Source organism: Gavialis gangeticus, unplaced genomic scaffold (genome assembly GCF_001723915.1).
Source record: "Gavialis gangeticus isolate Ggan-Ray unplaced genomic scaffold, GavGan_comp1, whole genome shotgun sequence".
Lineage (NCBI taxonomy): Eukaryota > Metazoa > Chordata > Crocodylia > Gavialidae > Gavialis > Gavialis gangeticus.
The window spans coordinates 258,927,426-258,941,398 of NW_017729032.1; the positions used below are offsets into that span (position 1 = coordinate 258,927,426).

The following is a 13,973-nucleotide window of genomic DNA, read 5'->3' on the forward strand; positions in this document are numbered from 1 at the left end:
GCGACGTTTACCCCATTACTATTTAGTACTATTTTATCTTATGCCAAGACACAGCTGTTCAGATATCTTTTGGGCCCTTACTGGTCACAAACAAATTATCATAATTTAAATTAGATTTTAACTGATCAAAGCCAGGTAATGCATCATTAGCTTAAAAGAAGGAAAGGGTTTGGACTGTATTCAGGCCAACACAAACTCAAAGGATGAGTTGGGTACGTGGGAAATCTTTGTCTGAACCCATAATGCATCTCAGTGCAGGGTGAAGTACAGTGAAAATTCTTATGCTCAAGGACCATGCGACAGACTAACTACACAATACTAGACTCTCTAAAAGGGAGAAACATTCAACAGAATAACCCAAGATCTACCATAAACTTTAGTCTCCAGTTACAGGGAAATATAAAAAGAAAAGGTAAACTCAAGTATTCTGAGTATTTTTTAAAAAGCCTTCTACTATGCATTATTTATTGGTTAACTGTGGCATTATATAGCTTTGTAACGCTTGTGACTTGTTTACTCTGTAATGCACCTTTACACTCCAGAGGAGCGTTCCTGCCTCCATGGGCAGCCGCCATCATGCAAGCTGCTGTGGGCTGTTCCACCGGCAATGCAAGACACTGTTTTGGATCACCCCTTGGTTTGTAGTTTCCCTTGATCTTAAGTAAGGGTCTGCTTGTAATGAAAGTCTGTGGCTGTTCTTTGGTACACAAAGACACTGGCTGCCCACGATCCCACTGCTTTTACATGCGAGTCATGTGCTTGTGCTTCTGCTGCTAGGAACAATCACCCTACTTCTCCCTGGACCACTGGCTGCTTCCCAAACCCATTTGCCCCAGTGGAACACTTCAATCAGTGAAGTGATGGCTCTGTGAAATTACCACTTGTTCACTTCACTTGTACTCATGAGACTAACCTGCTATACAAAAGCTAAAAAAATTAGCAGTTATACCTCAGCAAACTGAAACAATGTTGACTACTTAGTTTGTTTTACAGTGACAGGGACATCTGGGTGCGATGTCCTTGAAGAGATCTGGCAGAAAAACAATTATTCTTGTTTAAATTATGACTTTAGCTTCAATACTGAGCTTCAACATTTTACACACTGATATCACGTGTGGGAACACTCCCAGTACATGACACCCTTAAGAAGGTCATCAGAGTCTGTGCCAAAAAGTATTTGCTTTTGTAAAGGAAGGGCAAATGGTAATTGCTGAAAAGTACTTAAATCAATCTCACTGTTATAAATCTCCACCAGAATGACTATAACAGGATAGATTTTCACTGAGTAGTCAGAGGAGGAAAACCACTTTATATTTCACAGTACAGCAAAAGTGTTGTTTTTCTGCAATATGTTGATGTTTACAAAGCACAATAAAAAGCAATTTAGGCTGGAATGTTGTAGATGCAGATAACAGTTGCATGAAACCCTCAAAATAAGACTCTGGACAAATCCCAGTAACTGGAAGAGCTGCACTTTATCCAGTGTAGATTATTTCCTTTTAGAAGAGAGACAACATTTCAGATTAAGGTTTGATTTGCCCAAATGCCCTCAGCTTCGCTTTGAGGCCCCAACTCAATAAAAAACCTGTTCTACTTTACTTGGAAATTAAAGCAGGCCAATTAATAGGTATCTCTAATTAATCACAGATGAATTCCTTCCAATCTGGTAACTTTACAAGAGAGATGGACAGATGTGGTTGTGCATTGGCACTTTGCCCTGAAACTAGCTGAAAAGGCCAATGGGACTTCACAGGAAGTAACAGGCCATCCACCTGACTGTGGTTTCAACACTCATCAGAACAGCATTCATTGACTCTCCCCCAACACTTCCCAAGGTATTGTGAAATGAACACACACTATCATTAGGTGAGCTATGATTTTCCCTAGGTATTAAAATGCTTACTAGGAAGTCCCAAGCAAAAGACCATTAAAATTGGGAAGAAAGATTTTCATTCCTTCATAAAACTAGTGTGCAAAACCTACGTCAGACATACTTCATGTCTATTACACATTTTATTCTCCTATTATAAGTCCAGGTACCTCAAGGCTCTAGTAATATAGTATTTCAAGGTTTTGCACTCCTATCTAGGAATTCAGGGTTTGGTAGATCAAGACAAAAAGTCTATTCCATACAAACACACATGTGCATGAGAAAATGCACACACATATTTTATGTATAATAATAATAATAATAATAATACTAAACGTGTGTGAGAGTATACATACACATACACGCTGGTATGTGTATGCAGACACATATGTATGGAATACATATGTATATATGTATACATTTATGTACTGAGATACACACATATATATGGAATAGACTTTTGTTTCAAGTCCAGCCCACCAAACTCTGGATTATATATCCACACATATTTATTTATACCAGCTGAGGATGTAGCTGAGCATTTTCAGCTTTAACTGGATTTTTTTTTGCTGATGGACACAGGTTAGGCTGTATTTGTTTCCAAAAATGGTATAGAACTTAGTTATCTAACTTATTGTACAATCAACTATATTTAACACAGATAAAACACTGGTACTCTTGTGTGTCCTTTACTTACTTATCATCATTTTAATAAAATGAGGCAAAATACTAAACATCAGTACATTATTTTTGTTTCTATGACTGCTGATACTCTGGTACTCAATATCATGCCAATGAACATGTTTAACTTGTATACTTTTCTAAAAAAAAAAAAATGCAGCATTGAGCATCTATCAATGATGTTGCATTATATGCTGTACACAACAAAACAAAAACTGCAGAACTTTGTACTTACGCTAAGAGCCTTAAAAATTATTGCTCAAATTTCTCTTAAAAAGAAAAGGAAGACACTAGGCTAACAAAATCTAAGTATTATTTGGCCAAAAAGGGCTTAAAAATAATATCAAATTAAACTTAAAAAAAAATAAAAATCAATGAATGTGAAAACAATTTGCTGGTCTGCAAGGATGTGTGCTAAGTTTAAGCCTGGAAGGGACCATTGCCTCTCAGTACCAGTCCCTAAAAACCTGGGCTTCTGTTATAAACACTATCATGCTATTAACCACAGCCCCTTCCTGGATGTTATTAGCAGAGAGCCCATCTTATGGACACTCTCAGAAGACTTGAGTTTCTTCAAGATGACTATGGAAATCACTCTTTTGTGTCAGGCTGCCATTGTGAAGCTGAAAGAGGCAGGTGAAGAGATACATTGTAAAACAGCTGTCTTTTCAAACAGCTGGTAAGTCAGGACCAAATCCTCTGAAGACCTGCACAAAAACTTGCAAAACTCACATGGAACCACTTGTTACTCAGGGCAGGGCTGTCCAACTTCCAAGCAGTCAGAGGCTGCATATCCCATAGACTGCATCAGGGCAAGCCATGGCCCCCCTGGGCTGCACATCAAATGGCTATCCCCACTTCACCGCTGCCCTGCATGCCTGAGGCTCCGTTATCAAGTGCCTGCAACTCTCCCTCCACCACTGCACTGCATGCTCATGTGGGCACCCTCTGCTGTACCATTCACCTATGCCCCTCAAACTTCCTTCACCCCTCACCTGTACTGCTCGCCCCAGGCTCACCCTCAGCTCCCTGTGCTGGTGCAATACCCTGTCCCCTGGAGCAGGGGCAGGAAAGAGCAGTCAGAGGAGAGAAGAAAAGCCCAAAACTCCAGCTGCTGCTGTAGTCATCGCATACTGGTGGCTGGCGGGGGCACAGGGCTGCAATTTAACCCCTCATGGTCTACTTGTCCACAGGACACCAGTTGTACAGCCCTGACCTAAGGTATGAATGGACAAGTAATTGATCACTGGGAAAAAGTGGGGCTTTACTGTAACAGCTGCTCCATGCTAACTGCCTGTCTGTCCACTCACTTCACAATAACTGGAAACTAAATGGTGACAACTTACCCCTTAACAAAGGAGGGGTAATATAAAGTGAGGTTTACCTTCCACTTACAGACTTGGGTGGGTACTGCAGCAGGACTGACATGCAGTAAAACCCCATTCCTTTTTAACCTAGGGTAACTTGCTCGTATGTCCATACCCCAAGATGCAGGACTGGGCCACATATTTTAATGTGTTATACGACCAGGAAATACAGGAAGATTTTTAGAACTCCCACAACTGACTAACAATAACTTTTGATCGAGTTGAACATAATAACGGCCATAATTTAACTCAGTGGTGTTCAATCATTTTGCTTGGTGGACCAGATGGGCAGTACCCAGTCCATTCCAGGGCTGGATCCAGTCAGCAGTCCCAATCTGGTGCCTGGGGTGGGCATGGAAGGCCCCATCCAGCCATACAGAAATGGGCAGGGACAACCTGGGCCTGATCAAGCTGTGTGGTGGAAGGGGGCATGCCTCAGCCCCAAACCAGGCCTGTGAGAGGATGGGGGAGGCATGGCCTGGCCCCAATCCAGCTGTGTAGGGAAAGGGGATGTGGCCCAGCCCTGATCTACTTTCATGGGGAAAGGAGGCATGGCCCAACGCCACAGGGAGAAGGGGCATGCCTTGGCCCCAACCCAGCCATGCAGAGGGAAGAAGGTGCAGCTGGGCCCTGATCAAGCTGTGTGGGGAAAGGAGACATGGCACAGCTTCAATCTCCCGTGCGGAGCCTTGGGAATTTGGCAGTGGGGGAGAGATGCAGTATTAATTGACACTATTCACCTGCCACCAAACTTCCCAACCTGTGGGTATACCCATGGGCTAGATGCCATAGCTCCGCAGGCCAGATGTGGACCACAGGCCAGAAGTTAAGCACCTGTGATTTAACTAAACAGTTTTGTTTTAAACCTATGCTATGCAATCCCACTTCAAAATGCCATAACCTGTGAGTATCAAGTCTTTTCTGCTAACGCTTTTCCTGTACTCTCTCTAACTGAATGCTTCTTTAAACCCACTATGCTACTTAGTATCTCTATTGCATGACTTCACTCTTTTCTGCGGTTCTAGTCAGCACGTTCAGTTGGTCACAGTCCATTATCTACAGACAACATCAGGAGTAAAGCAAAACAAAAAGTGTGGCCTTTACTCAGATACTTTCAACTCCAGAACTCCTTCAATTACAGATTTAGATTTCTTTAAAAAATCAATTCTATCACTAGGAAACTCACCTCTGCAAACTGAAACAATGGCGACTTCCGACATGCTTCTGTAGAGTTAGATGCATCAGACTGGCAAGTACTTGAGGACACCTGGGACAAAGAGAAGGAACAGAACATCAAGGAGGTGTCTACAAGGCCAGGAGCCACGCCTGCTAATGAGCAATGCAACACCAGCCAGACAGAGTTCAGCTAGCGATGAACAATCTAATGTTTCCTAATCCTGGATATGCAGAATGAAATTAAACGTGTTATCAGTTTTTTAATATTCCTTCTGATGCCTGTCAAATATCAGAAAAGCATTTATCCCCAAAATACATAGTTTGATTTTAGTTTTGTACCTCACAAAAAGGTTTTTAAAACCCAATGGAAACCCAGTGATTAAATATACAAATGCATAAATATACCTATGACCTGTGCCACATGCACCTGCACAGGATACATCTCCCCTTTATATGCTTTAACTTCAGAGTATTTTGTCTATTAGAGTAGTTATCGTTTCAGAAAAGAACAGTTAAATATGTTATATGACAAGAGTTTATTTTACTTGTAACATATGGCAATGTGTTGCCAAACATATAGCACCCAGGCTGGATCTGGCCTGTGGATCTATTCCACCTGGTCTTCCAGTAGTCTTGGGGGCTACTGGAAGTTGGGGGCCATACTCACTGCTGCAGAATTCAGGGAACCTGGACCGCAGTGGGCATGGCCATCAGATGCAGGGGGTGAGCCAGGGCTGCGCAGATACCAGCCTAGCTTTCTCCACTACCACCCACCCTTGGATCTGTACCAATCTGTACCCGTTCCCCACCTATACCACTGTCTGCTGCCTCACCTGCACTCCCTCCCGTTTCCTTCCGCACCCTGCACACCACAGCCTGATCTCCCACCACGGCTGCTGCCTGCTCCTCCAACTCCAGCACCACTGCCTGTCACCCCCAGCACCACAGCTCAACTCCTGACCCGTGTCACTGGCCTCAGACACAGATCCACTACAGCTGTTGTTGGTTCCAGCCTGGAGGGAGACCCTGGGGTGACTTTGACACACCTGACTTACAATGTAAAAAACCCAAAGTTTTTAAAAGAAAGAAAATGAGTAGCTAACATTGCCAGATGTCTTCAACTGCTCCAATAATGTGCATAAAGACACGGTGTGGGATTTTGAGAAGTGCTGAAGAGAGCATACCATTAAAAAATCTTTTGAAACTCAACTACCAAGAAATGCATATGCAATCAATTTTCCCTGACTCGCAGAACAGCTTTTTTCTGTTTGTGCTATTTTTATTAGCTTAATTTTTATTATTAAAACATCTTCATTTAAGGCACATTAGGTATGAAATATAGTTACAAAATATCAATTGCTTAGGAAGTGAAGAGTTTTAACTGTAGGTTCAGATTTATATGTATATAAAAAGCTTAACAAAAGTGTGTGGCATTGCTGATGCATGGTATAATTAGGGATATGGAGTTAAGTAAAGCTGATCAACTGCTAGTTAAAAGGAAAGACAATTTTGTGTAACTGCAGGCATACCAAACAAAATGAGAAATAATAGCTGTGGAGCATACTTCCCTGCAAAATATTTAAATATCCAAAGCAACTGTGTACATTACAAAGCCTTTAAAATATTTCCATGCAAATATTTTCTATATAAAACTTTCAAACTTACTGGGTATTCACATTAAATGATTTACCAATGTTCACTTGCCAGTGGCAATGACTAAAAAGTGTTGCATGCCAAAACACAGGTGGTTCCAAACACCCTTTCTTAGGACCATATTTTTGAAGGCACAGGGGACAGCTGTTTTTACTGATCTATAACTATTTTAAATGTGTGACAGCTGCAACTGGTCACCAGCTTAAGGGCTAGAGGCTTCTGTTCTGGAGCTGTATTGGCCACTTCTAACTTTGAAGTAGGGGCAGAACATTTGTTTGCAAAGGAATGCAAGATTGAGCTTGCAACTGCATCTGCTGCTTTTAAAGCAGAGGAATCCATTAGAATAACCAGGAATAGGATTTGCTACTCAGGACAATGTCATTATCATGCTGCTGACTACCTCCAGTGCCTCATTGACTCTTATGGTCACTGATAGACTATTTTTCCCAGAACAAAATCACATGGAATGGATAAAGACTGTATATTACCAGCACTTCCATTATATTTGCAAAATAGCACATAGCCCTCTTACAAGTCTCCTACAGAGTAAAGTAAACAATTGAAACTTGATTGTAATAACTAAGGAAGACACAACTGTGGTTCACAGAACCTGCCTTTTTCCTGAGCTGGTTAACTTTAGGGGGAGTTTGGCAAGAGTAAAAAGGTCCTCAATTTCAGGCCCCTTACCTACTACATGTATGAAAGACTGATTGGCAGCAGGAACCTTAGTCACTTGTGTCAGTTAGTGAAAACTCTTTATAAAGCGAGAGCCTGCAGAGTGCTGGTGGTTTCCAGACACTGCTTGAAGGGGACAGGGTGAAAGTTCCAGTAAGAGGTACTGTGCACCTCATAATTCTGCTGATAACCGTGTCCTTAAATGCGGAGGAAGTCCCAGCTCCAAAATGCCTTTCATCACTCCTCTCCTGGAAGGATTAGAATGGCTAGCCCCATCCTGTGCCAGGGCCATGAAAATGCTCAACTCCTGGGACAATACACAAAGCAAAGGAGGCTCCCTTTCACATACCCCCTTAAACAGAAGCTGGTTGAGTTACTGTACAAAAATATGAAAGATAATAGTAGAAGGACAGAGACTGTAGATTTTAAGTTTGAAACAATAATCACCTATCAGGCTTAGAATAATAGAAAATGACCTCAGGAGGTTATCTAGTCCAGTCCCCTGCTCAAAGCAGGACCATCCCCATCTAGATCATCCCAGTCATGCCTCTGTCTAGCCTGGTCTTAAAAACCAGGAAGGATGGAGATCCCACATCCTCTTTGGGTACCGTGTTCCAGTGCTTTATTACCCTCAGCTTGACAAAGGGTGCTTGTGCCCAAAGCTTGCTAAGAAGAATTTTTCCAACTATATGAATTGGTCTAATAAAAAAATACTGGATATACCCTAAGAACCTTGTCTGCATATTACCCTCCTAGAGAGATAGTGTGTGTTAAGGATAACTAAAATCAATTAAAATAAATTAAGTTGTTGTTAATATGGAGTCTCCCATGTTGGAGTGTTTACTTCATGCACCAAATAAGGATTTTTTTCTTTCTTCCTTTCTTTACTCCTTAATTTTAGAATGGCTGGTTAGGAAAAAATATTGAACAGAAAATGCAAATCACCAAGAGATTTGCCAAGCATGAGCCCTTTAAAGTTCAGTTGTAAAGATAAGAAGTTAGAATCAAAGCCTTGCAGAAACTTAAGTATTTAATTAGCTCTTCTCAATATAGTATTAAGGTCTAGCAGATTTTTAAGTCCTTGCAGGGTCAGAGCCTAAAATTATGAGGGTGATCACTAATGCTAATATTAAAAAATCTTCCACTTTTGTATGATTCTCCTCTTTTGCCCACTGCAAGTTGGTACTGAACTGCCCTCAGCTAACACAAATCACTTCAAATTCGCAACTCAAATCATGTGGCTCTTTATCCAAACTCAGGAGAGCATGGGAGATTCACTTCCTTCCCAAGCAGAAAAGAAAGAAAGCAAGCATGAGAATAACTTTGCCATATTCTTGCTTTTCCTAATGAATTATCAAAAAAGTAAAGGAGAAAAGAAACTCCAGTGCCTGACACCATATTTACACACAATGCCACTAAAAGATTTTAGTATGATAAAACACCCAGACAGAACAGCAGAGGGAATATAGAACAAAAGCAATTGTTCAGTGCTACTGTTCTGAGGGTATTTTCTGCATTAGCTCACAGAAGCCACTAGGTGTTGCTCTTAGTCTGGTAAAAAACGTTACTAACAAGATAAAAGAACAAACTACGGGAAGTGAGATTCAGATGGGGCAAGTCCACACACTATGCTAAAGATTTCCTAATTCAGTTTTCACCATTTTATTTTGTCTTCATATGCTGCTCTTTTGACAAAGCAGTTCAGGACTGAAGCAGGCTCTGACCCAGCTCTCCTAAAAATACAACTGCAAGGTTGATTAATTCATTTTACTTTGTTTTAGAAGGTGAAAGAGGTTAAATCTGCACAAGCATTTCTGCAACTGATATAACCTATGGGTAAATCTAGAATAAGTTCACTGTTCAAGTAATTTTCTTGTTAAAAATCCAGTCGCTCAAGTCTTTCATTTTTCCTGCCCACATACCTATTATATTGTAATGCACTGTTACGTTGGAAGCTGTGCTAATGTAAACATTGAACTCTATTAATGGAAAACAATAGTACAGGATATTGAAAAATTATGAGCACAGAACACAACAGGAAATGTAACGAACAGAGGGAGAGTAGGTGAACAGCCGAGCTGGTTTGCAAATACCATTGTTGATTCCTTTTTCTCTCCTATTAATGCATATTCATATTTTCACCATTTGTAGTTTTTGCAATTCAATGCAACACTTTATTTTAAAAAGGTTCCTCACTGTTCACTTAACGTAGCCTTAAGTTAATGTATGTTATATACAGTTACTGAGGATTACCTATGATCCATCAGAAAGATGGAATTTCTTTATAATCTTCAAGAAATAGATGTTCTTAATACTCAGACTACTGCGCCCCTCCTTTAATGTAGATTTAATAAATAATTCATATTTTAACAAATAGCAAGGTCTCTAACCCCCTAAAGACCATCTCATAATTTGGGCTTCCTCCTGTTGCCAGAACCTGCCTTACTTTGATCAAAGAAAGGGGGTTTTTTTTTGGTGGTATCTTTTATTGGATCAACCATTTAGGTGCCAGAGATGTTTAATGAGCGTTTGGTACAAAGTACCCTTCTTACGTTGGGCAGGTATTTCATACTTCTGCTAAACAGCCTGATGACAAAGCATGGCTGGATCTAGCCTGAGGAATTTGGGAAGGGTTTCTGAGATATTTCTTGGGAAATAAAATGTAACAAGACCAGGGATAAGGGATCTTCCTTTAGTTTGGTTTTGGACTCTACTGCAGAAGTGGAGTTGAGCTGCTTGTGCCAGAATCTGAGTGTAAATACTAACATGTAAAAGAGTTTATAAAAGGCAACTGCCCAAATAAACTGGCTGTCTGGAGGTTGCTAGGTGCCAGGCCAGGAGAAGGCAGTGTGTGCATGCTGGTGAGAGTAGATCGTGGCTATGCTGCGTGTTATAAATACGAATGGTCACAAACAGATATATATAGTCCTCCTTTCACAGGTGGGGTAGGCTCAGGAAGAGATTTTGGATTTATGTACACTGCTGCTATAACATACCCAAGAACCCTGGCCAAGAAGCATACCCTACCCACTCAAGCTGAATCTCAGCAATGAGGCAACACAAGCACCTTGGTGCATCTCTGAATGTGCTCCCTTAACACTAGCTCTTAAATAATTTACCCTCAACCTGCCAGTCTTTAACACTTCAGATCTGCATTTTTTCCTCTGTGTTTGAATATAACATTTGTTTTTGACAGATGATTATCTAAAGGATAATCATATTTAACCCTTCTGCTAATGGTACAAAAGAATAGAGGTCCTGTTGGTTAAAGGCAACAGAGTTCGTACCTACACTAAGACCAAACATGTGATACGACAACTGAGGTCTGACAGGGTAAAAACACACAGGGCATATTTACATGTGCTTTGGGATGCAGTGCCAGGTGTTTTAATTAAAAGTGCCCACGCATCATGTGCATCAGAGTCCCCGCACTGAAAAAATGGCAGCAGGAAACTTTGAACTAAAGCTCATCAGGAATGTTTTATTTCAGTGTCCTGCTGCCAGTTTTTCAGTGTGGGGATGCACACGGACGCTAATACACATGACACAGAAGGCTGCTGGAGCACATTAATTTCCCTGCTCCAGCAGACTCAATTAATCAAATCTGCTATGATGCGCTGCATTTCCAGCATGTTGCAGCGGGCTCCCTGCACATCTGAACGAGCCCATTGTGCTCATGGTCCCACAATACCCAAGGCTTGCCTTAAATCCAGTTGTCACAGAGACCGAATCATAATGGGATAAACCAGAATAAAGGTGCAAAGCCTGATTTTGTACAATCAAAGACATCAGTGGAAGATTTTTTACAAGGTCCAAAAAGACAGGTAAGCACACAACTCCTATGGATTCTCAAGTGAGAGGTGTGCACCAGCTTCCCTGACTGTTCTTCTGGCTGTCAAATTTAACAGTAGACCTTCTGAAGGAATCATAGTATAAAAGTAAGTAATACCATCCGCTGAAAAGTGCTATTACCTGTAAGCTGCTTGCAACTCCCTCTTCTGATCCAGCAACTACCTATTTTATATACCTATTGAATGTGAGTCCATTTGACCCACCTAATGCAGGAATTTCAAACTGAGGGCAAAAATATACTGTAAGTAACCACCAAACTACAGAAACCCTATATGCATCTCCATTGCTGGGATTATGGAGAAAAACCCCCCACATTCTATGATTTACTTGTTTTCTATGTAAATGCAAAATGTTTACATTATACCAACTGAACTACCAAGCCTTTTGAACTGGCAGTACAATAAGCACAAAGCCAAATATAACAGGAATCACCTAGAGTATCTTGAATGTTTCTTAGCACTAGCAACCTTTTCAAGATTAGAATTCACCTATAACCAAAATATATTATCCAATAGTTATACTGCCTCGGTTGAGCCAACTGCTCTATGGTGCAAGGTGCTGTACAAATATACAGGTACAGGCAACTCTTAATCAGGAGCCTGCAAAACATTTTACTAGAATTGTTATGTTCCCGTACTCCTATCTGTGACAACAGGAATATCCCAACAGGTGGAGTTAGGGGCCACATGGATCCCTCAGCACGGAAGTCAGTCAATAGCATTACACTGGCACAATTACTGAACAGACATCAAAATGAGAGCTAGCCTATCTTCCCGCTAGTTTGAGGGGGAGTGTCAAGTCACCATGCTCACACATGGCACCATCCAATCTTGACTATTATTCCTTTTCAGGGCGCCTTCCAATTCAGGGGGTAGCAGAAGGGAAGGAGAAAGATTTACTTACCTCTTGTGCAGTCAGGGCATGCTCCCCTGCTAACAGCAGCATACTTAGGCCTCCCATTTGTGTCGGATCTGTTAAAAAGTAAAACCAAGTATTAAGGCAATTCATTCACATGCTGAAAGAACAGTTTGCCAGCAATGCAAACCTCTACAAAAGGCTGCTTGTCACAGATACTCCTAGAAAGATGCCATAAAGCTAGTCGAAGAAAATCACAAATAACTATTTTCCATACCCACTGGAATAGACTCCCAGAGCTGTCTCAGGGGACTTAAATGGATTTGTGTGCTTAACACCCCATCGTGTGGATTTATGATTCTACTGTCATAGATTTCATGTATTACAGAGATGAATATTTTTAAAATGGCAACTAGAACAATCTCACAAACACACACAAAGGAAATATTCTTTCTAATATGGCCAACGGTTATATGTGAACAGACAAAAGCTTCAGAGTCGGGGAGTGACCTACTTCCAGTTACAAAACAAATAAAGAGAAGGGACCATATCAAAGATTAAGCTTCCTTTCAACCAAAGAGGTAACTCTGCCTAAGCATCTGTGAAGAAATTTTTCTAGTGATTTATTGTTAAAACTTGAGCTACATTCAGTGCTGAAGAGTGCTAAGCTGACAACTCTGAAGAATTAAGCAGTGATACAGGACAGGAGTTGAATGGGCATCTTGCCCAAACGTTACCCTGCCAAGGTACTACATTTGGATAAAGTAATTCTAAAAAATAAATGTTGACATTTCCCTCCCTTGAGCCTTCTTGTTTTCAGGAGTTTTAACAACAAAAAGTAGAGAGAGCAATGAAAAGTGACGCTATATGCTTAGAGAGTGCCCTCTTTTGGGCATATCAAACACATGATTATTCACTATTACTAATTAATTGATAATAACGTGGTGCCTGGAGCTACAATCCAGGCTGGGACCAGATTACACTTGGTGATATACACAGTAAGGCAATGACTGGTCTGAAGAACTCACAAGCCAGAGAAAGCACAGGTGAAATGAAGTATTTTTCCTTGATGATACAAACAGTACAATGAGCAGAGAGCCCATGGCTAAAGGGGGCAAAGACAAATCCTGTAGCAACTGGCTTTTACTTCCCCTGAGGTAAGTGAAAGCCAAACTATGGTAACTTAATTCAGAGGTGGATTCATATTTTTTGGGGCCTTGGGCAAGAGGAGGATTAGGGGTACCCTTCCATGGAAGCTGGGCTCCAGGAGGGGAAGGAGCCCCTTCCTTTCTTCCCCTCCTAGTGCTGGCACTGCGGAGATGTGTGATACGGTTCTTGCTCACTCACTCGCGAGTTATGGTGAGCAATATAAAGTAAAGAAGAAGAGATCGTCTTTGCATATTTTCTGGTGTCTAATATGCAAATAAGCCTTATTTGGATGAAAACTGAAGAATAATTCTAATATTATAAAATCCTTAATCTATCTGTCTGCCTGTCTGTCTGTCCATAATGCTTTATTCGCACTCTGATTGGCTGACTGAAACAGCCAAATAGAGTGCAAATAAGCATTCAACAGGAGGTGGCAGTGTGGTGGAGCACTGTCATAATGGTGGGGACATGGGACAGAGGAGGGGGGAGGCAAAGCCAGCTGTGCCTTGCTTCCCCCTCCCCCCAGAGACAGTGGCAATGGAGTGGACAGAATGGGGAAGGCGAGGCCAGCAGCACTGTGGGGGAGCACTTAGATGGATTTAATGGCATCGTGCAGTGGAGGGTGCACCCCTGTCCAATGCATTGCAGACAAGACACCCTACAAGTCTTGTAATTAGCTTCCCAGCAGCCAGCTT

General features: G+C 41.3%; 1 protein-coding gene across 6 annotated transcripts in view; it reads right to left on the reverse strand.

Moving 5' to 3' along the window:
* Window positions 1–13,973, reverse strand: part of BBX (BBX, HMG-box containing) — a 239,842-nt gene that overhangs the window by 63,562 nt on the left and 162,307 nt on the right. For all 6 annotated transcript variants that reach the window (XM_019525787.1, XM_019525788.1, XM_019525789.1 and 3 more), the window contains 2 exons: window positions 12,178–12,245; window positions 5,105–5,185 (listed from right to left, as the gene is read on the reverse strand). In XM_019525787.1, coding sequence (XP_019381332.1) covers window positions 5,105–5,185; window positions 12,178–12,245 — 149 coding nt within the window. The remainder of the gene's footprint in view (window positions 1–5,104; window positions 5,186–12,177; window positions 12,246–13,973) is intronic.